Source organism: Narcine bancroftii, chromosome 8, assembly GCF_036971445.1.
Source record: "Narcine bancroftii isolate sNarBan1 chromosome 8, sNarBan1.hap1, whole genome shotgun sequence".
NCBI lineage: Eukaryota > Metazoa > Chordata > Chondrichthyes > Torpediniformes > Narcinidae > Narcine > Narcine bancroftii.
In genome coordinates, this window is record NC_091476.1 from 91,770,095 (window position 1) to 91,791,847 (window position 21,753).

Genomic DNA, 21,753 nt, shown 5'->3' on the forward strand with positions numbered 1-21,753 from the left:
TGATCTGGACAGAGCAAAGGTGCTCAGTGAATTGATCACCCAGACTGGATCCACTCACTCCGAAGTAGAGAAGGCCACAATGGGAGCACCGGATGCATTTGATGACCCCTGCAGATTTACAAGTGAAGTGTTCCTTCACTTGGAAGGACAGTTGAGGCCCTGAATGATGGAGGAGGTGTTGGTATGTTCCTGCGTTCACTGGGGAAGGTTCCAAAGGGGTAATTGGTCGGAAGGGATGAGGGGGTTATGGAGGGAGCAGTCCCTACGGAAGGCAGAAGGGAAAGGAGAGGAGAGGGGAAGATGTGACTGATGGTGATGGAAGTTGCAGAGCATAATTTCTCTTCTCCCTCTCTTCCCCATCCCTTCTTTCCTCCAGCTCCCCACCCCATTCCCAGAGCCATCCCCCTCCCCCTGTTTGGTCTTGTGCCTTCCCTCCTGTATCTACCTATTACCTCCTGCCAATGGGCCTATGCTTCCGTTCTCCGACCCCCCACCCCCCCCAATCCCCACCATTTTGTTTGAGAGCCTGCCTATATTTTGCACATACCTTCCTAAAGGGTTGAAGCTTGAAATATGGGTTTTACTATATATCTTGATTTTGGCTGCATAAAGTACACTGTCTGACTTGCTAAGTTTCTCCAGCCTTGTGCTTTTACTTTAGAGAGTGATGTCTAGTATCTCATGAAAAGACAACACTTTCAATCAACTAATGGTTTTGGAAACTTAGCAATTTTAAGCTCTTGCTCCCAATATAAAATGAACTGGGCTGTGGAGCAGATCAAACATTTTGTTGCTTGAAGAAGTCCGATAGATTTCATTGCTGCATTATATTCCAATGAATCATACAGGAACTCTGGACAGTTTATCTCAGTGACTTGGGGTAGACTGTTGGAACAATGAGACCTCAATATGTGCCATCTATTATTCCAAAAGTTTCCTGTTTTGGTAGCTGAGTTGGGGAAGAGCCGTGAATTTTTTTTTATCCTTTGCATTTGAGAAAAGCCTTGTGCAGGAAAATTTTTGTGTGTCAAAACAAGTTCCACCCTCTCGTGTTTACTTGACACATTGTAACAACCAGTAAATTCTTCAAAATGGTCGGGCAACATAGAGGCAGACGAGGAAAGTATGTGTCAGGGCAATGAGTGAAATTTGGTGAGATGGTTGTAGTTACCTTACTTAAGTAAGGTAAATTTCATGAGTGCAATTTCTGCAGGGATGATTTATTTTTCCTTTTGTAATTTTGGTTTATAGATTTCTGGGAGAGCCTCATTCCCATCTGGATGGCATATTACTCTGTGACAGGTCACACTTTCTGCTTGCAGTGGCTAATTTCCTTCACGGGCACCCCCGTATTTATTAAATAAAAAGAAAATATCAGTCTCTTCACCATACCACAAATGAGTGGGATGCAAAGTAACAATTGCACTACAGTGTAGAACATGACTGGGTTAGATTAGAAGCTGGTGAAGAGGAATTGGGTTCATAGCCCATAGGCTGGGGAGAGACAGATTAGCCAAGATGGCCATTCTGGGTCATTATCAAGCATCCATCTGTTGGAAGGTGTACATATGCGCTAGTCACAGTGTTTGAACAGAGTCCTCTGTGTGTCCTCCAACAGAGGTAACAGTCTTTGCAAGGGGTGGGGGTGACCACTTCTGTAACACTTTGCAGGAATTGAGGATGTGTGGGCATTAATTCTAGAGCCACAAGCCAACACAATCAGCATCTCTTTAAAATTAATTGGTGGGTCTTTTGGTGCTGCCAGTGAGCCTGATGTTGGATGTCATCTTTGTACTGGAAGGGAAAGGCAGAGTGTTAATATGGGACACGGGTTGTGTGCTGGTTGGGTCTCATTCTCCTAAGTACCTTTTGCAATAAATAAAAATCAACATCTCTGCAGGTGCTGTAAATCTGAAGTCAAAACTAAAAATTCAGTATCTGTAGTCCTGAAGAAAGGCAGCCAACATTGCTAAAAGACTAGCCCTGCTCCGGACACATCCTCTTCTCCCTCCTGCCATTTAAGAGTGTGAAAGCAAGCATCTCATGCTTAAAAACAGTGGCAGCTCTGCAGCTATCCTGACTGAACTCTCTTTCTGCCCTTGCTTGGTTCTGATTTTGTTTTGTTGTTTGTTTTACATTGTGACTCTACTCTGTAAACTGTGCTCTTCTACCTCTGCAGCTGTCTGAATGTTGGAGCGAACCTGTTAGACTGCTCGCAGAAGAAACCTTCTCCCTTCACTAGGCAAAATGTGACCAAGAAAGTTAAACCACACTGTTAACTTATAGGGTCTGAGACACTTCATCCAAATTGGCACTATTTCTGTTTCTGCAGAAGGCATTTTGCAAATTCATTTGGGTGTGGGGGGGATTCCATTTCTGTCACCAATTTGAGGAAAATGATCAAATTGTTGCATTCCAAATATACCAGATTTGAAGGTTTCATCTCTGGATGGCTCATTTTATTGCAGCCGTTGAGCTACATTATTGATACGAGTTTCTGGTTGTGGAATGATTTCAGTCACTTGTTGATTCAAATAGATTCCTTGCTCCAGAGTCCAGGGCAGTTTCTTTCTTTTTGTGATCCGACTCTTGAATGGGCCTCCAATTAGCACAAGATGATAGCTTGCACTGTTAACTCTTTCTACCCTCCACTTCTGTCTTGCGTGACACTATCCCAGCTTATTGAAACACTATGTTTGCTATTGAAATGAAACACAAAGTCTGCAGATGCCATGATTGTGGTGAAAACACAGAAATGCTGGAGGAACTTGCTGGTCTTGGAGCATCAATAGGAGGTAAAATATATAACCAATGTTTTTGGCTTTATTCAGGCACCTGGCTGCTTTTTATTCATACCTTGAAGAAGGGCTTAGGCCTGAAACGTTGTACTGTATATCTTTATCTCCTATGGATGCTGTGAGACCTGAATTACTCCAGAATATCTTTGTTTTCACTGTTTTTATTGCCTGTCATACTAGGTAGAGGTTGACTTGCCTGGATAGCATAGAAAATGGAGCTTTTCACTGTACTTCTGTTCACATGATAATAAAAAATTCAATTGAATTTGATGATACAGTGTTAACCAGGCATCTTGTTGGGGGAGTAGTTGCTGGTAACGGAATATTTTTATTTCAGATTCTGGGCTACGCTTGGAAGAATCTCCCCCTGAGATAATTGAACATCCAGCTGACCTTGCTGTGTTCCGGGGTGAGCCAGCTACCCTGAACTGCCGGGCTGAGGGCAGGCCCCACCCGGTTATCGAGTGGTACAGGAATGGCGAACGCGTGGAGACCAGCGAGGATGACCCTCTGTCCCAGCGGACTCTCCTGCCACATGGCTCCCTCTTTTTCTATCAGCTGCACCAGGGCCGTAAAGGAAAGTCTGATGAGGGTGTATACACATGCGTGGCGAGAAACCATCTGGGATATGCCTTGAGTAAAAATGCATCCCTCTACGTGGCATGTGAGTAATCGGCTCTCTATTTTGCCCGTTGTTTAATGTTGCGCCCATTGCAGTTCTCAGAGTGACAGTCTTTATTATACAAGCTTAGAGCAGCGCAGATCTGCAGCTTCACAATTCCAGAGATCATGGTTCACTCCTGAGTTTCAAAAGCTCTTTTAACTGAAGTTAATGTAAAATTGAAACAAGACAGATAGGAATGGTCTTTAATGCGTTGTCACAGAGAGTTTTTTCTGTACCTGAGCAACAGATTTGTGGCCCTCTCTACATTGTTGACTAGAAGAGTCATCTTATTCAAATGGCAAGACTCCAGACCTCCAACAGCGTTCTCTCATATTTATGTCCTGTTTAAGTTCAGAAAAACTTGGATATCTTGTATTTGATTCATCGGTGAAATTTGAAGATGCGTGGTGACCTTTTATGACTTGTTTTCATTTGATGTAAATGTTTTAAATGAGATTACATACATTCACTCTTCCAGATGAGATATAGTCTTACCTTTGTCTTTTTTTTGACTCACAGTATGAATCAGAAGCTACAAAATATATGTCACCGTCAGGATAAGCTGCTCAGATGTTTTAATATGAGTTGCAAGGTTCCTGTGTCCAGGAGGTGTGACCACTGTTTTTGCAGGAAATGGTGGGGGGTGTGTGGAATGTCTCAAAAACAAACAAGCTTTTATATGAAGCAAACCAGCTGAACTCATTATCCCTCTAAAGTGACTTTGACCTTAAATGTGGACTGTTTGTGTTTTCCCCTGTGCTGTCTAACCTACTGATTGTTTCCAGCAGTTTCTGATTTTAGAACCTTTCCTCTGTTCTTTCATGGAGCAGCCAATGGGAAAGCACAGAAGCAGGCCCTTCCGACCACGTCTAAGCCAAAACATGACACCAAATTACATTGCACATCTGAGAGACCTAAACTGCTGATGCTGGAGTCCAGAGAAAATAAAGAAATGCTGGAGGAACTTGCCAAGTCAGACAGCGACCAAGGGTAGAAATGGTCAGTCAACAGTTTGGGTCTGAACTCTTTATCACAGTTTCATGCTCATTGTTCTACCTAATCTAGTGGATTCGGCATGCACCGAGGTGGCCTCCTCTATATTGTTGAGACCAAACACAGATTGGGTGACCACTTCGCTGAATACCTATGCTCTGCTTGTGGGTCTAAGACAACCATTTTTACTCTCCCAACCATTTCTACAGTGGCATGTCTGTCCTTGGCATCCTCAATTTTCAGGATGAGGCCAAATGCAAACTTGAGGAACAACACATCATATTCTCTCTGGATAGCTTTAAACCTTATAGCACGAACATTGATTTTCCTTATTTTAGGTAACCCCACCCCCATCTGATTTAGCTGTCTCTTCTTTATCTACTCCTATACTTAACTTTTTCTCCTCTAATTTTTCTCACCCTGCTTTCATCTGGTTTCTCCTTCAACCTGTCTCTCACATCTTTTGTCTCCTTCTCCCCAAACCCATCAATGCTGTCTGACCTGTTGAGTTCCTCCAGCAGTTCTTAAATTGCACTTCTGCATTCTCCGCCAGGTAAATGACCTATCAAAATGCTTCCATCTCTGCTTCGAAGGTCAGGAGTTATAGTTCAGCTTCCACCACTTCCGCTGGCACCTACCACTCTCTGTTTCAAATCCAGTGTGCCCTGTGAGCCTCCTTTTAATCTTTCCCCTTCATCCCTTAACCTCTCATGCACTAAACAAAACAATCCAAGTTTGCCCTCACCTCTCCCTCTTATCCGGCAGCATGCTGGTGAACATCTGAACCCTTTCTGAAGTCTCCATGTCTTTCCTATGGTGTGCTGACAAGAATTGGGCTCGATACTCCAAATGTGGCCTTAGCAAAACACCTGCAACATGACTTCCCAACTTTTACACTCAACATCCCATCTGATGAACGCATGCCATTCACTCTCTTTCACTCTATCCATTAGTGTTGTGAATTAGAAGGAGCCAGGGACTTGCACCCCAAGATACTTCTGGACATCATTGCTTTAAAGGGTCCTACCATTTATTGCCTGCTTTTTTCTTGCATTTGGCCTCTGTGGTGTGTTGTTGGTCAGAAGCAAACACACAAAACCAACTCTTCAACAGGCTTTATACTACATAAACTTCCACAGAGCCAGCTGTGAGATGTACTACTGTAAACTCTGAGGGTGACTTCGAAGGGCAAGTTCAAGCTTGTATCCCGGAGGGTGGGGCTTGGTCCATTCAGGTCAGCCGATTGACAGACGGCCAGGTGTTGTCTTGTCCCCATGCTCTTCTGCAAGTACAAAGGTTTCCCCCTGCAGTAGGCCAGTGGTGTACCACCACATTCACCTCCTTTAAAATTGACCTGGGTGGGCGGCGGGGTCATGGGGATCAGTTGCAGTAAAGTGGCAAAACATATACACATTATTTACAGATTAAGACAGTCCGGCAGCTGTCGGAGTCTCTGCGACCGTCGCAGGATTGGCTCCTGGTCGGTGTGGGGAGGTGCTGGGGGCAGGGGCCAGAGCAGCTGGAGTGGTGTAGCGCGGAGGAGTGGCTGGGGTTAAGTCACGTTTATTGCATTGGATGGGCGGGGGGGCGGGTTCGTCCCCCACGGTTGTAGCAAGTCTTTGGTTCCCAAGGAGGTCTTGAGTGCCCCTTAGCTGTCCGGAGTCTGGGGTGTGTCTGGCCAGCGTGGTCCTGGGCTGGAGGATGCTGTGCTATGGTGGGTGCTCCTGCTGGTGCCAGGTTCCTGGCACCCAGTGTTCCTAGGTGGTCTCCCCTCCAAGAACTGACGAGTTCTGAGCCTGCTTAGCTTCCGAGATCAGACAATCTTTGGCATATTCAGGGTATAAGGTGCTGCAGTTCACCAAGTTTCCATGGACCTGTGTGACTTAATTTTCTGCATTGACCTACATGAGGGACCTTGTCTTAAGTTTATTATCAACTGATTGTACAAGTACATCCTAATGAAGTGGCGTTCTTAGTGTAAAAAAAGCCGCAAACACAGATCCACACATATAATGCACGCAGACATAAAAGACATATGTAGTTCGCAGATACGTCCTGGTGCGAGAAAGAGACAAACGAGATGTGCTCTACACCAGGGTCATGCCCAGCGTGGAATGCCACACTGACCACCGGGTGGTTCACTGCAAGCTCAACCTTCACTTCAAGCCAAAGCCCAGGAACAGTAAAGCCCCCAGAAAGAGGTTCAATGTTGGAAACCTGCAGTCAGACGAAGTGAGAGGAAACTTTCAGGCAAACCTCAAAGCAAAGCTCGATGATGCAATCCGCCTCACGGACTCGTCCCCTGAAACCCTCTGGGATCAGCTGAAGACTACCATACTGCAATCCACTGAAGAGGTACTGGGCTTCTCCTCCAGGAAAAACAAGGACTGGTTCGACGAAAACAGCCAGGAAATCCAGGAGCTGCTGGCAAAGAAGCGAGCTGCCCACCAGGCTCACCTTACAAAGCCGTTCTGTCCAGAGAAGAAACAAGCCTTCCGTCGCGCAAGCAGCCATCTTCAGCGCAAACTCCGGGAGATCCAAAATGAGTGGTGGACTAGCCTCGCCAAGCGAACCCAGCTCAGCGCGGACATTGGCGACTTCAGGGGTTTCTACGAGGCTCTAAAGGCTGCGTACGGCCCCTCCCCCAAGTCCAAAGCCCGCTGCGCAGCTCAGTCGGCAAAGTCCTTCTCAGCGACAAGATCTCCATCCTCAACCGATGGTCAGAACACTTCCAATCTCTTTTCAGTGCCAACCGCTCAGTTCAAGATTCCGCCCTGCTCCAGCTCCCTCAACAGCCCTTAAGGCTAGAGCTGGATGAGGTCCTCACCCAGGATGAGACATATAAGGCAATTGAACAACTGAAAAGTGGCAAAGCAGCAGGTATGGATGGAATCCTCCCAGAGGTCTGGAAGGCTGGCGGCAAAACTCTGCATGTCAAACTGTATGAGTTTTTCAAGCTTTGTTGGGACCAAGGAAAACTGCCTCAGGACCTTCGTGATGCCATCATCATCACCCTGTACAAAAACAAAGGTGAGAAATCAGACTGCTCAAACTACAGGGGAATCACGCTGCTCTCCATTGCAGGTAAAATCTTTGCTAGGATTCTCCTAAATAGAATAATACCTAGTGTCGCCGAGAATATTCTCCCAGAATCACAGTGCGGCTTTCGCGCAAACAGAGGAACTACTGACATGGTCTTTGCCCTCAGACAGCTCCAAGAAAAGTGCAGAGAACAAAACAAAGGACTCTACATCACCTTTGTTGACCTCACCAAAGCCTTCGACACCGTGAGCAGGAAAGGGCTTTGGCAAATACTAGAGCGCATCGGATGCCCTCCAAAGTTCCTCAACATGGTTATCCAACTGCACGAAAACCAACAAGGTCGGGTCAGATACAGCAATGAGCTCTCTGAACCCTTCTCCATTAACAATGGCGTGAAGCAAGGCTGTGTTCTCGCACCAACCCTCTTTTCAATCTTCTTCAGCATGATGCAGAACCAAGCCATGAAAGACCCCAACAATGAAGACGTTGTTTACATCCGTACCGCACGGATGGTAGTCTCTTCAATCTGAGGCGCCTGCAAGCTCACACCAAGACACAAGAGAAACTTGTCCGTGAACTACTCTTTGCAGACGATGCCGCTTTAGTTGCCCATTCAGAGCCAGCTCTTCAGCGCTTGACATCCTGTTTTGCGGAAACTGCCAAAATGTTTGGCCTGGAAGTCAACCTGAAGAAAACGGAGGTCCTCCATCAGCCAGCTCCCCACCATGACTACCAGCCCCCCCACATCTCCATCGGGCACAAAAAACTCAAAACGGTCAACCAGTTTACCTATCTCGGCTGCACCATTTCATCAGATGCAAGGATTGACAACAAGATAGACAACAGACTCGCCAAGGCAAATAGCGCCTTTGGAAGACTACACAAAAGAGTCTGGAAAAACAACCAACTGAAAAACCTCACAAAGATAAGCGTATACAGAGCCATTGTCATACCCACACTCCTGTTCGGCTCCGAATCATGGGTCCTCTACCGGCATCACCTACGGCTCCTAGAACGCTTCCACCAGCGTTGTCTCCGCTCCATCCTCAACATTCATCCCTAACATTGAAGTACTCGAGATGGCAGAGGCCGACAGCATCGAGTCCTCGCTGCTGAAGATCCAGCTGCGCTGGGTGGGTCACGTCTCCAGAATGGAAGACCATCGCCTTCCCAAGATCATGTTATATGGCGAGCTCTCCACTGGCCACCGTGACAGAGGTGCACCAAAGAAGAGGTACAAGGACTGCCTAAAGAAATCTCTTGGTGCCTGCCCCATTGACCACCGCCAGTGGGCTGATATCACCTCAAACCGTGCATCTTGGCGCCTCACAGTTCGGCGGGCAGCAACCTCCTTTGAAGAAGACTGCAGAGCCCACCTCACTGACAAAAGACAAAGGAGGAAAAACCCAACACCCAACCCCAACCAACCAATTTTCCCCTGCAACCGCTGCAACCGTGTCTGCCTGTCCCGCATCGGACTTGTCAGCCACAAACGAGCCTGCAGCTGACGTGGACATTTACCCCCTCCACAAATCTTCGTCCGCGAAGCCAAGCCAAAGAAAGATATAAATTAAATATTGCTTAGTAAATAGTAGAGTCTCTGCGGGTTTGTCCGAGCAGTTCATTCAGCCGTCTCGCAGACCATGGGAAGAACCTTTTTTCTGGCTCTGATACTCCCATATCTCTTCCCCAACAGGAGTAATATCCTTGAAGACAACCTACCCTCATCAATCATCTATGTCACCTTCTCAAAAAACCTTAATCAACTTCGTAAGCCATGTCCTTTCCTGCACAAAGCCACGATGACCATCTCCAAAGTATCTGTACTTTTCCAGATGCGAGTGGAAACTATCTGTAAGAATTCTCTTATTTCTTACCACTCATCTAAAGCTCACCAGCCAGGAAAATAATTTTTATTTCCTGAAATTCCATCCAATTATCTTTGGGAGCCTGATTGATTGTTGAATTGATTTGCCTATTGTCATAAGTACAGAGATGATTGAAAAGTTTTGTGTTCTATCCAGTCAACTCGTACTGGAGTGCAACAGTTAGTGCAATAATAAATCAAAAGTACAGGGTGTTGTGTTATAGGAAGTCAAAGAGTGCAGGGTACAGAGAAAAGTACAGTAATAAATCATAAGGATAGCATTTTTTTTTCCATTGAAGTTGATTGCTGAGCCTTTGAATACAGGTATCTAGGAGTCACCGAGGATGTTGTCTGATACCTCAGCCCAGTGATGTCTAACTTTTACTACCCGGTCCTTGCGTCTGATTCTGCTTGTACAAAGGTATTGACTGGTTCTGCCATTTCCAATTTGCATTCATTGAACGGAGCGGTTGACATTTTTGATAGTTGTGTAGTAGTGGTCGAGGATATTGGGCGAGATGCTGGTGGAGCCTTGAGGTCAGCGTGACTGAATTCTGCAGCTACAAAGAACACTGGTTGAGGATGCTTCATTTCATGACTATTGATGGAAGAGTATAGGTCATCTAGCTTCACATTCTTCTGGGTTAAGATGCAGACTTTTGCCAGTATTGCTAATTTAAATTCCTGCGGCAGGTGGCCAGGAAAGCACTTCATGGTTGGGTACTCCAGGTGCAGGAGGTAACTAGGACTGCCACGTCCAAGCTCCATACAGTATGGATGAGGAAGCAGACACCACCACCTTTTGGCTTTTCCCAAACATGCTGTTTCAACCCAGTGGGTTGAAAAGCCCTCCGGTTGAACAGCACAGTCAGGAATGAGACATGCTTCACTGAAGCAGAACACACGGCAGACTTTCAGCTCCCTTTGAATACAATGGTCATATTTTAAGATTATTTTTGAGCAAGTGCTGTGGTTGAAAGTTGGATCCATCTGTCAGAAGGCATCGGTTTAATCAGCTTGCATCTAGTGTTGGGCCCAGTCTGTGCAATAAAATGAGATATTTTGTAGAATCAGCTGTCAAGTTAGTTTAAGTTTAGATTTGATTTTAGTTTCTTGTCACGTGTACCAAGATACAGACAAGCTTAATTTAGTGTGCTATCCAGGCATTGCATAATGCTAGTTTAGATTGGGGGGGAAAATAAACACACTGTAAAATCAAATTCACAAGCTTAAACTCGGCAAAGGTCAAACTGGGTTTCCAGCATTTTAACATGACCGGCAAATCTGATTCATTCACATTGGCTTCCTGCCACTCTAGGAGTTGATCAGGCAGATGAGAATCTGGTCTTAACAGTAGAATGCGAGGAATTAGTCAAGGATAATTCAACGAGAGTTCAAGGTTCAGTGGGGACCTTGGGCTTTCCCATATCCATCTCCTTTTCTCAGTGTTGACTTTTCGCAGAATGCCCAAGGCAGATCTGAATTTGAAACATTGATCAAGAGAAGTCAAGTTTTTTGCCATTGTGAAGTGTGGGAGTGATCTTTTGAAATCGCATGAAATTATCTCTACTATTTTCAAATGGTGGTCTTGGCTCTCCTTGGGGAAGGTGGTAGCTACAGCAGGAATTGCCGAAGCTTGGGTTTTGTAAGGCATGTGGCCTTCCGCATTGTGATCACTGCAAAGCTCAAGCATATAGTCAAAGCACAGGGGAAGCAGAGTAACCCACCGAATGTCCTTCCCAATATTATATTGGGGGTACCATGGGACTTGTGTTTTCCATGTTCTTTTGGATGTTTCAAGGTGCAGGGTGAATTTCTGTATTCCTTCTGAACTTGCAGTGCAGAACAACTTGAACATTAGACCTGACTCGCTAATCCTGGAGCACATTTTCAGGACAAACCATCACAATGTTATTGACATGACCAACCTAGAGAGGCTGGCTATGGATGCAAAGTGGTAGGCCTAAATCTTAAACCCATCCTGATAATCCTTCAGACCAATGGCTGAAGGTGACTTTGCCAGGCAAACATTGACGTAAAATGCCAAAAACACCTGCAGTAAGTTGTTGAAATTTCTGAACCACTCTGCACTGAATGAAGTAATTGAACCTACGCCTATGTACCTATGACCATTGGAGAGTTGTCTGAGTATATTTTCTTCATGGTGGAATTATTAATGTGGATTGCTCAACAGGTTAATTTCAAACTGAAACCTTGTGATTGATTAGAGAGTTTACCATGATATTGTGGATTCAGTTATACAGTCTCAGGTTCGTTATTCCTAGAGGAAAATGAATAAACTAGTGGTTCTTGATCGTTTTCTTTCCACTCACATCCCACCTTAAGTAATCCCTATGCCATAAATGTTCTGTGATTAGTAAGGGATTGCTTAAGGTGGGATGTGAGTGGGAAGGGAAGGTTGAGAATCACTGCTCCAGGTCCAATTGTTATTGAAATATTTTGCTTGAGAAAAAATGGTAATTGGCCCATTTCCTTTGGAGTTATGAAACCGTGCACATAACAAGTCAATTAGGTACAATTAAAACAGTAAGTTTTTACTCTTTGTTTTGCTAACAGAAGTGGTTTTCAAACTTTTTCTTTCCACCCACATACTACCTTGAGCAATTCCTTTCTAATCACAGAGCACCGACATCATAAGGATTACTGAAAGTGGTATGTGAGTGGAAAGAAAAAGGTTGAGCACCACTGGAATAAACTTTTATCATGTCTTTCCAATGCCAAGGAAATACTAAAAAAAATAGCCTAGTTATTTATTTTTGCTTTCCTGACAGCTGTAAATCATCAAAGATGAATAGCTCCTGTAGCTGGTTAATGATACTTGATAGTCTCTGTTCAAAGTGACTACTATCCCAATCTGTATGGGTGCATGTGTGTATGTTAAGCTTGAAGCAAAGTCCAGCTTGAACCAACTGGAGTAAGATGATGAACAACCTATTCCCATTCTTGAAAAAGACTCTCTAACTTTACCCTCCACCCGCCCCCCTGTGTTCTCCCCCTTTACCAGTCTCTCCACCTTTCCCACCTTCTATCAACATCCTATAATCTCAGCCTCTCCCCAATTCCTTCCTGCCCCCTTTTTCTTTGACTTGATATCACTCCTTTCATCTCGATAAGGGGTCCTGACTTGACACATTAACTGATCTGCTAAGCTCCCCCACCTCTTTTTTTGTTTTGCTACAGAAGTGTTTACTCATAGATAACATTGTTCACCTGGCCATAAGAGAAAGGAATTGAAGGGACTTCCGGTTGGCTGCAGCATGGTGTAACAACAGCAGTCTGACACTCCCACTTGCTTTACATTTCTTCCATCTATTTGGTTCTTTATTTTACAACCAAAGTGTTTCATATTACCTGCCTTTCCTTCTTTATACTTACATTGAAATGCTAGAAGAAGTGGCAAATCAGGGAAGAAAATAGTTCCAACTAATCTGACGAGGATATTTCTGATCGACTGAATCAGCGCAGACAAAGGTATCTTGGGTCAGACCAATTCCGGAGATTAGCCAAGGAACAGGGTGAAAGTTTGTCATCTGTTGAGCAAGAATTGAACCACTTAGGTTACTTCACCGATGAAGTGGAAAATGCAGGCTCCAAATCAAGTGGCAGTAATTTGAAGCTTACAGTGAAATTTGTTGATCAAGAAGGCAGGAGCAGACAATAAAATCTGTTTTCTGGGTTTGGCTGGATCTACAATTTTTTTTGGAGTTGCTTTGTGAGGTCTTTGGTAGGAGCTGCTCCCATCTCCACCAGAGATTGATAAAGCTCACTTCTCTTTAATACCTAAGTCATCTTGGGAGCAGAGGCTGCGCTCAGTTATTCTTCGGCTATGTCATTATCAAATAAAGCATTCTTTGATTGGTGAAGCTCATTAAAGAAGGAAACTTGATTATAGTGGACAGCAGATCAGGATTGTAGAAGATTACTGCCCCGAAGTTCTGAAGCAGCACTCCGAATACAGAGAAATAATGTTGGAGTAGTACAAGCATGGTTACAAGTTTCCTCACTGTGTCTCTGTGTTACGTTTTCTAACGGACTCAAGAAGTGGCTGCACTCTGCTGAAGAGGCTCAGATCTACCTAGATGATCTCCTTACAATGTCATGCCCAATGTGAATTTCTACCTGATGACTCACTATTATTACTTTTGAGGTTTTAAATACTTGTTACATAATCTTTGTTGGTTGAGATCTGGCTGGCTCTCTTTGCCTTGAAAATATTTTTAATGGGGTAATAGACCTAGGAGAGTTGTGTTCAGGAGTTCTATTAAATCCATTAAGCTGTTAAATGTTTTACAAGAATAATACTGAGAAGAATATTACATTCATTTTTCTTTTAGTAGTAATAGTTCAAATTTTTACTTTATCATCTACTTTTTAAAATTGCATGAGAAATTTTAAAATTATTTTTTTGGGTGTATTTATAATAAAGTATCATTTGGAAGAGCTGATTATCTTTACATTAACAGGAATTGAGCCAGAGCTAACATGTTCAGCAGGAAGATTTATTTGGGTGCAAAATGGATTGTTTTGAAGAGATTGCTGTTCACATCTTTAGCAGCTGTCTGGCTTTTGGATTGGGGAGGGGGTGGGGTTATTTTCTCAAGGTTTTATGGCTTTAGGCATCTCAACAAATTTTGACCTTGTAAAGGATATTTACAATTTAATACCAGTGTCAAATATTTGCCTTAAGGCTGACACCTGGTGTCTCAATATTAATTGTGCTAATCAACTTGCATTATTTATGAAAAAGTATGGATAATTGTATGAATTTCCTTAGTTGGAATGTAAAAGGTTTGAATCATTTGGTTAAGAGAAGAAAAGTGCTTTCATATTTTAAGCAACTTAAAGGGACTATTGTATTTTTACAAGAAATGTATATTTGTAGTTGTGATAATTCTCACCTCATGACAAGGTTGAGGGGGCAGCATTTTCATTCCTTCTTTCAGGCTAAAGTCGGGAAGGGTTGTCCTCAATTCTTATTAATCAAAATATTCCTTTTGTTCATCACAATGTCGTATCAGATATAAATGTTCCTTATGTTATTGTTTCAGGGAAATTGTGTCATGAAATCGTAGATTTTGCTAATATTTATGCCGCTAATGTAGATGAGGTAGGGGTTTTTGAATTTTTTTTTCTTCCTTACCAGACTTGACTATATTCTCTCTGTTTCTCAGTGGGGATTTTAACTGTTGGTTAGACCCTGCTTTGGATCGTTCATCTCTTAGCCCTACCACAATGAGTAAATCTGCCTCATTAATTAATTCTATTTTATCAAATTATGGCATTTCTAACGTCTCGAGTTTTTTCTATCCAAATAGGAGACAGTGTTCTTTTTGCGTGTTCATCGAACTTATTCGTGAATTGATTATTTTCTTATTGATAATCAACTGATCCCACTGGCTCATTATTGTGAATTTCAAAGTGTAGTAATATCAGATCATACTTCTGTTGTATTATCTATGACTTTTCCTGACCTCCTTCAAATTAAAAGACATTGGTGTTTTGATTCAACTTTAGTATCAGATAATGACTTTGTGAAATTTATGGAGGAGCAGACAACTTTTTTTTCTTTGATACAAATACTTCATCAGAAACTTCTAGTTTGATTGGGATGTTTTGAAAGCTTGTCTGAGGGGGCAGATTATTTCTTATACTGTGAATATAAAAATGAAGGCAAATAAAGATTAGAATTAATGAAATAAGTAGATTAACAATATGAACAAATTAAAAATCCTGATTTATATAAAAGTAAGTTGAACTTCAAACTAAATTTGATCTCCTTTTCAATGTATCTGATTGGATGCTAACTGTTGAAGAGTAAGTCAGTTTTATATTCATGCTGATGAATCTGTTAAGTTTTTCGCTAATCAGTTGAGAGGCTTTGAAGCTAAGCAGCAAGTTACAATGTCTAAGGGAGTATGATAACATTGTTACAGATCATTTTGAGATGAATGGTACATTCAGGAAATTTTATTCCCGACTTTATACTTCTGAATTCACAAATTATAGCAGTTGAATGGATAGTTTCCTGGATCATTTAAATATTCCCACACTTTCTTCAAATGACTAAATGAGACTAGATGAACCGATAATCACAAGAGGAAATAGCTGATGCTATTTCTTTATTGCATTCTGGAAGAGCTGCAGGACTTGATGGGTTTTCTGTGGAGTTTTTAAAATAATTTTCTTGATTGCTTTCACTTCAATTAAGTTGTTTGTTATCTGATTTGTTTAGGCAGGGTAATCTCCTGGCAACATTTAATGAAGTGTGTATATCTCTCATAGTAAAAGTGATCCTCCTACTGGCCAATTTCTTTATTAAATGATGATGTTAAAATTTTGGTCTGTAGATTGGAGAATATTTTACCATCTATCATTTCTGAAGATCAGACTGATTTTATTAAAACAGTTACTCTTATTTTAATATAAATCACTTATTGGAGATCCTGAATGTGTTCTTTTGCTTGATGCAGAGAAAGTGTTTGATCGAGTTGAATGGATGTATTTATTTATGATCTTAGAAAAAATTAAATTTTGAACCGTGTTTTATTTCATGGCTTAAATTATTGTATTCATGCCCTATGGCTTCAATTCTCACTAATTTTCAACAGTCACAACCTTTCAATCTCCAACGGGGACACTGACAAGAGTGTCCTCTTTCACTTTTTGATTTGGGCATAGAGCTATTAGCCATGGCATTTTGAGAGCCTGAGGATATTTCAGGGATTTGTAGGAAGGGAATTGAACTTTATACGGATGATCTTCTGCTTTTCTTATCAAGCCCAGACACTTCCTTACCATCCCTGCTGTCAATATTTTCTCAATTTAGTTAGTTTTCAGAATACAGATTAAATTTGCATAAAAGTGAACTTTTCCCTTTGAATGCATCTGCCTTCTAAGATTGTGGAAAATCAATTTAATCACCTCAGTATTACAAAATATCCGAAAAGAAAAAAAAATTCTTACATTATTAAAGCAATCTTTAACACAATGGTTGCCCCTCTCTGTATCTTTGGTCAGTTGTATTAATTCTATTAAAATGAATATCTTACCTAAATTTTTATTCTGTTTTCAATCTATACCAATTTTCATTCCTAAATTTGATTCATTCTATTCAATTAAATAGTCTTATAGATGGAAGGGTCATCTTCAAAAATCTAAAAGAATGGAGGCATGGCGCTACCTAATTTCATATCTTATTAATGGGTGGCCAATATACGTAACGTTATGTTTTTGTGGACTGAACAATATGGGGAGGAATGGAGCTGAACTGTGCTAAAAACGTTTCAATTTCAGCACTACTTGGATCCTCACTTCCCTTCTCTTTAAATAAATTAATTGCCAATCCTGTTGTAAGGCCCACTGTGAGAGGGTGGGTGCAATTCAGAAAACATTTTGGAAACCATAGTTTTTCTCTTTCAAGGTCTATCCAATCATCTTTTTCAATCTTCTTTGCATGATCTTACTTTTCACGAATGACATAGATTCAATGTTTCAAAGATCTTTGTATTAAGAACAGCTTTACATAATTTAAGCAACTTTCTGAAAAGTTTAATTGACCAAATACTCATTTTTTCAGAGATCTGAAAATCAGACATTTTCTTCAATCTCAGATACCTGATTTCCCTGGGGCACCTGATGCGAACATTGTTGATGTAATTTTTAAAGTTTATAACATTTTTGCAAAGGCTTAATATCCATTTTTTCTGATAAATTGGTGGGTTTGAGACATGCCCCTCTAGTTAAAATTAAAAATGCCTGGGAATAGGATTTAAACTTTTCATCATCAGATGAGGTTTGGGATTTAATTTTTAAGATGGTTACTATGACATCCTTATATTTGTTACAATTTAAAGTTGTACATAGGGCCCATATGTCTAAAGTTAATTGATCTCGTATCTATTCAGATGTAAACTCTTGTGATAAATGTAAGAGAGGAGAGACTTCTTTAATTAATGTGTCCTGTCCTTGAAAAATACTGGAGGGATGTGTTTCAAACTTTGTCTTTAATCCTTAATCCAGATCCAGGATTGCTCTTTTTGGTACCACAGGAGAGGATGATGTTCTTTTAACTCCAATCAAATGTCGTACTTTGTCTTTTGCCTCTCTTTTGGCCAGATGTGCAACACTGTTTAGATGGAAGGATGCTGCCCACCTTCCCATGCTCAGTGGCTGAGGGACATTACGTCCTGCTTAAATTTAGAAAAGATTCGTTACTCAATTAATAACGCAAATACAAGGTTTCAAATGCTAAGGGGACCATTTCCAAATTATTTCCATAACCTCTAGGCATAATATTAACCCCGAATTTCAGTACTTTGCCGTTTTATTTCAGGAACGAAGTACAATTTTTCTTTGCAATGTTGGTTTGGGTCGGGGTTTAGAATCACACCAATATGTGATTAAACTTTTCTTTTTGATTTACCTTTGTATTATGGATGTCCTATTTGTGCTTGTATATTTTATTGAGTTTTGTAATTTGTCATTATTGTTGTGCATTCCATAAATGTTTTGTGCATGTATGTTATCTATGTAAAAATTAATAGAAATATTAAAAAGGAAGGAATTGAAGAATCAAAATTGACATAATTCCCCAAAACCTGGCAAAGAAGGTGTTCTTTGCTATTCTTGGGGTCAGCAACATAAAGCATCTTCTTGAAATTTTAAATTGATACATATTTGTAAGCACTGGATTGAGTGCAATGTCATTGCTGCAAATATGTTAATACATCCGTTTTGAAAAGAAGATTTTAAAAAAATACAACAAATAAATGCCAAGCAAAGGTAGAGTTTGTTCCAGAACATTCCAGCAAGATTGACAAGTCCAAAAGATTGGAGGATTCAGTCAGTCAGCATGACCTCAACACACCAGTGTCTATGAGACAGGGATTTATGGGCAGAACCTGGCTATTCAATAAAAAGACAAGGGATTGCTCTATAGAGAAGTCCCGGTCAATGGGCCAGGAAGAACAGAATCGAAGCTTATAGGCAAATAAGTCTTCTGATGTGATTAATGGGGTTTAGACTGAGTAGCTCAGACAGTGGGCCAATTCAAGAATAGAGGTAAAGCAAGCGGGGAACTGCTGCTGCTGGTCAGATTCCGTGATGGCCCTTACATTTCTTTTCATGGAATCTCTCACGGCTTGCATCTTGATTTTCTTCTACTGGGTGTGAACTCTTGAACTGGACACAAAAACTGCAGATCCTGGAATCTTGAGCAGCAGGAAACTGGAGGGACTCAGAGGACCAGGCCAATCATTTGCTCAAGAGCCTTGAACAGTGCTATTCCAGACTCTTGCTTGATCAACTAAACTCATACTTTTTGAGGTTGGTGGGCTGGTTCAGGCATTCCACCTTGCTTGTGACTGGGGGTCTGGCTCCATTCCTGTGACAGTTTGGGGAGGGGTCATTGGGAACTCTTGTTTGGACCATATGATTGTTTCTATGGTTCTATCAGTTGATGGCTTTACGTTAACACACACTATTGACATAGAAGGAAACTCTTTGGAGCATAGAAGGATGAGAGGAGACTTGATAGAGGTCTGCAAGATTATGAGAGGCATAGATAGGGTAGTCAGCCAGCACCTGTTTCCCAGGGCAGGAATAGCAAACACCAGAGGACATACGTAAAAAGTGAAGGGAGGGAAGTTTAGGGGAGATATCATTATGCAGAGAGTTGTGGGTGCCTGGAATACCTTGTCAGGTGTGGTGATGAAAGCTGAAACATTAGGGGCATTTCAGAGACTGTTAGACACATGGATGAAAGAAAAATTGAGGGTTAAGGGGTAGGGTGGGTGTAGTACTTGAGGAATATATGGGTCAGAACAACATCCCGATGGCCCAAGGCCCTGTACTGTGCTGTAGTGTTCAAAGTTCTATGAAAAGGTGGTTAGATGAGGAATATGAGCTGCTAATTCTTGAATCCTTTGTCTCTCTTGCTGGCTCTCCATTGTGAATACACATTCCTTTTAATAATTTGAGAATTATTAATGACAAATGATTTACTAAGAGCAACGGTCCATAAAGGATGACGGTGCAAACGGAGAGATTTGTTCAGAAGCACTAATTTGACTTAATGCTCAAAATTTACTGCCCCTCCATCATTGTCCCTTCAGAACATACTGTGCTCACATTTCCTTTTCCCTGAGGTACATGATGTGAGAATGCCTGTACCAATGGAGCTCATTAAGAAAAATAATTCACATTTAATTTGTGCTGCAATTAAACAGCAGCAGATATACACGAATAGACCGTCTAATGAGCAATATGTTAGCGATCGAGAATCCGACAAGTCTACAAGGCCCTCATTAACATTACAGCTTCCCAAAGGACTTGTTAGTCATTTACTGTGTCAGCCAGATTATCCAAATGAATTGTGGGACAAGGAGAGGCCTTGTCTGTAAACCGAGGCAACAAATAAGAACATGGTGACATTTACCAGAGCAGTACAGGAGGCTTGGAAGGTACAATCATCAACCAAGACTTTAATGGAATAAAGACAGAGCGGCCAACCCCCTGGGAGGAACAGGAATTGTGAATCACAATAATTTAGTCAAGCATTAAAAAAAAACACTCTTGCTCATTTGTGCCACAGGGTTTTTAGAGATTCAGTGACAGGCTTACCTGTAAACCTTGCAATTTTTAGGAAAATTTGAACAGGATAAAAGTTTTCTATTTTTCAAAGAATAGTTCTATTTTAAAAAAATATATATTTCTGCAGCTGATGGAGTCTAAATTATTGCCAGCTCTCTTGTTCATTTGTCTTTAGTCTTTCTGCCTCTCCATGTTCCCTTCATTCACCTTTATCTTCACTTCTTCTGCATTTCTCTTTCTCACTTTCCCTCCCTCTCTCTTTTCTATCCTTCCTCCGCCACTCCAGCAGCATCTCGTCCCCACCCATCTCTCAATGGATTCCAAAACAAAGCAGCACAGACACAGTAGCATTTAAAATGAACAACTTGTTTGTGCCAAATCTCTGCCCGTGCTTGGTTCTGGAAACCAGTTGTATGCTTGAAGCACTCACTCCATGTTCCCACCATCCTTTATGGACTGTTGCTTTTGGTAAACCATTAGTCATTAATAATTCTCAAGTTATTAAAAGGAATGTGTATTTCAAACCATTTGCAATTGAAAGACCTTAACTTTGCGGGAGGGATGGAGGATGCTAGGCATGAAGAATTAATAGCTCCTAGCACTCTACATGGGAGTCCAATACAGCATAAAATTCCTCTATTTACCAACTCCTTGACTGCGAAATTTGCTCATGGAAATGTACAGCAGTTGTAACAGAGAGAGAAAGGTTGAAAGCTGATATGGATACCTCAAGGTTGTTAGGCAAGTTGAAAGGATGGTCAAGAAGGCGTATGATCTGTTGACCTTCATTAGTTGGGGTGTGACAGAGTATGTTATATTTTATATCGTATATAGATATGTTTTAAAGGAGATAAATTGTGGGGTTTTTTTAGTGTAGGTCACAAACAAGCACAAACACAGATCTCATTTAAAATGCCAGAGATCTGCTCAAGTCAGACAGTCCAGACTCCCAGTTCTTGTGTAAAGACGATAGAAACTGCTTTGCTGAAGTTCTTCACAAGTAGGTGTTAATTGGACATGCTGTGGAGTAATGGATTATTGTTTTGGAAAGCAACAGATGAACGGACTCAGAAAATTGGGTCTGGTACCACAATCAGTCTGAAGGTAGTTTGCTGTTCTAGGAAGGCCATGTCGTTTTGCAAGCAGAGAGGGTCAAACAGATTGTTCTCTAAATGTGACAGACAGAGAGATGTAAGAAAAATAGTTGTGTCTGAGGTAGGGAAGAATTAGGCTGTTGTGGAGTAGTTTGTAGGTCGGCGCAACATTGTGGGCTCAATGGCCTGTACTGAGCTGTAATGTTCTGTGTTCCAATTTATTGGGTTTTTTTTTGTTTTATTCATTTTTACGATCTAGCAATGCCAGCATTTGTTGTCTATCGTTGATTGCCCTTGACAAGTTGATGGTAAGTTAGACAGTGAACTGCTTCAGTCTCTCTGATGATGGCACTCACAGGATTCTGGTCGATCGGGAAGTCTCTGGTTTTGACCCAGCGATGGAAAAGGATGGGTGATATATTTCCAAGTCACATGGCATGAGACACAGAAGGGAACCTGCAGGAAGTGCAGTTTCCATTCATCTGCTGCCCTTGACCTTCATGCAGCAGGTTTGGCCATGAAATAAAGCATGGAAACAGGCACTTTGGCCCATTATGTCCAAACTGACCTTTTTGCCAATCTACACAAATCCCATTTCCTTGCATTAGGGTCTAATCCCTAATCCTTCTATGCCTTCCCTATTTAAATACATGTCTAGAATTCTTAAATTTAGCAATTGTATCT

The 21,753-nt window shown here is 41.7% G+C and overlaps 1 protein-coding gene across 4 annotated transcripts in view; it reads left to right on the top strand.

The window, feature by feature from the left end:
- The window catches only part of robo4 (roundabout, axon guidance receptor, homolog 4 (Drosophila)), a 144,311-nt gene that overhangs the window by 13,816 nt on the left and 108,742 nt on the right, over positions 1-21,753 (top strand). For 3 of the 4 annotated variants that reach the window (XM_069894496.1, XM_069894497.1, XM_069894498.1), the window contains exon 2: positions 3,136-3,462. In XM_069894496.1, coding sequence (XP_069750597.1) covers positions 3,136-3,462 — 327 coding nt within the window. Of the gene's footprint in view, positions 1-3,135; positions 3,463-4,324; positions 4,462-21,753 lie in introns of those variants that run through there. The other variant, XM_069894499.1, reaches the window with a different exon arrangement.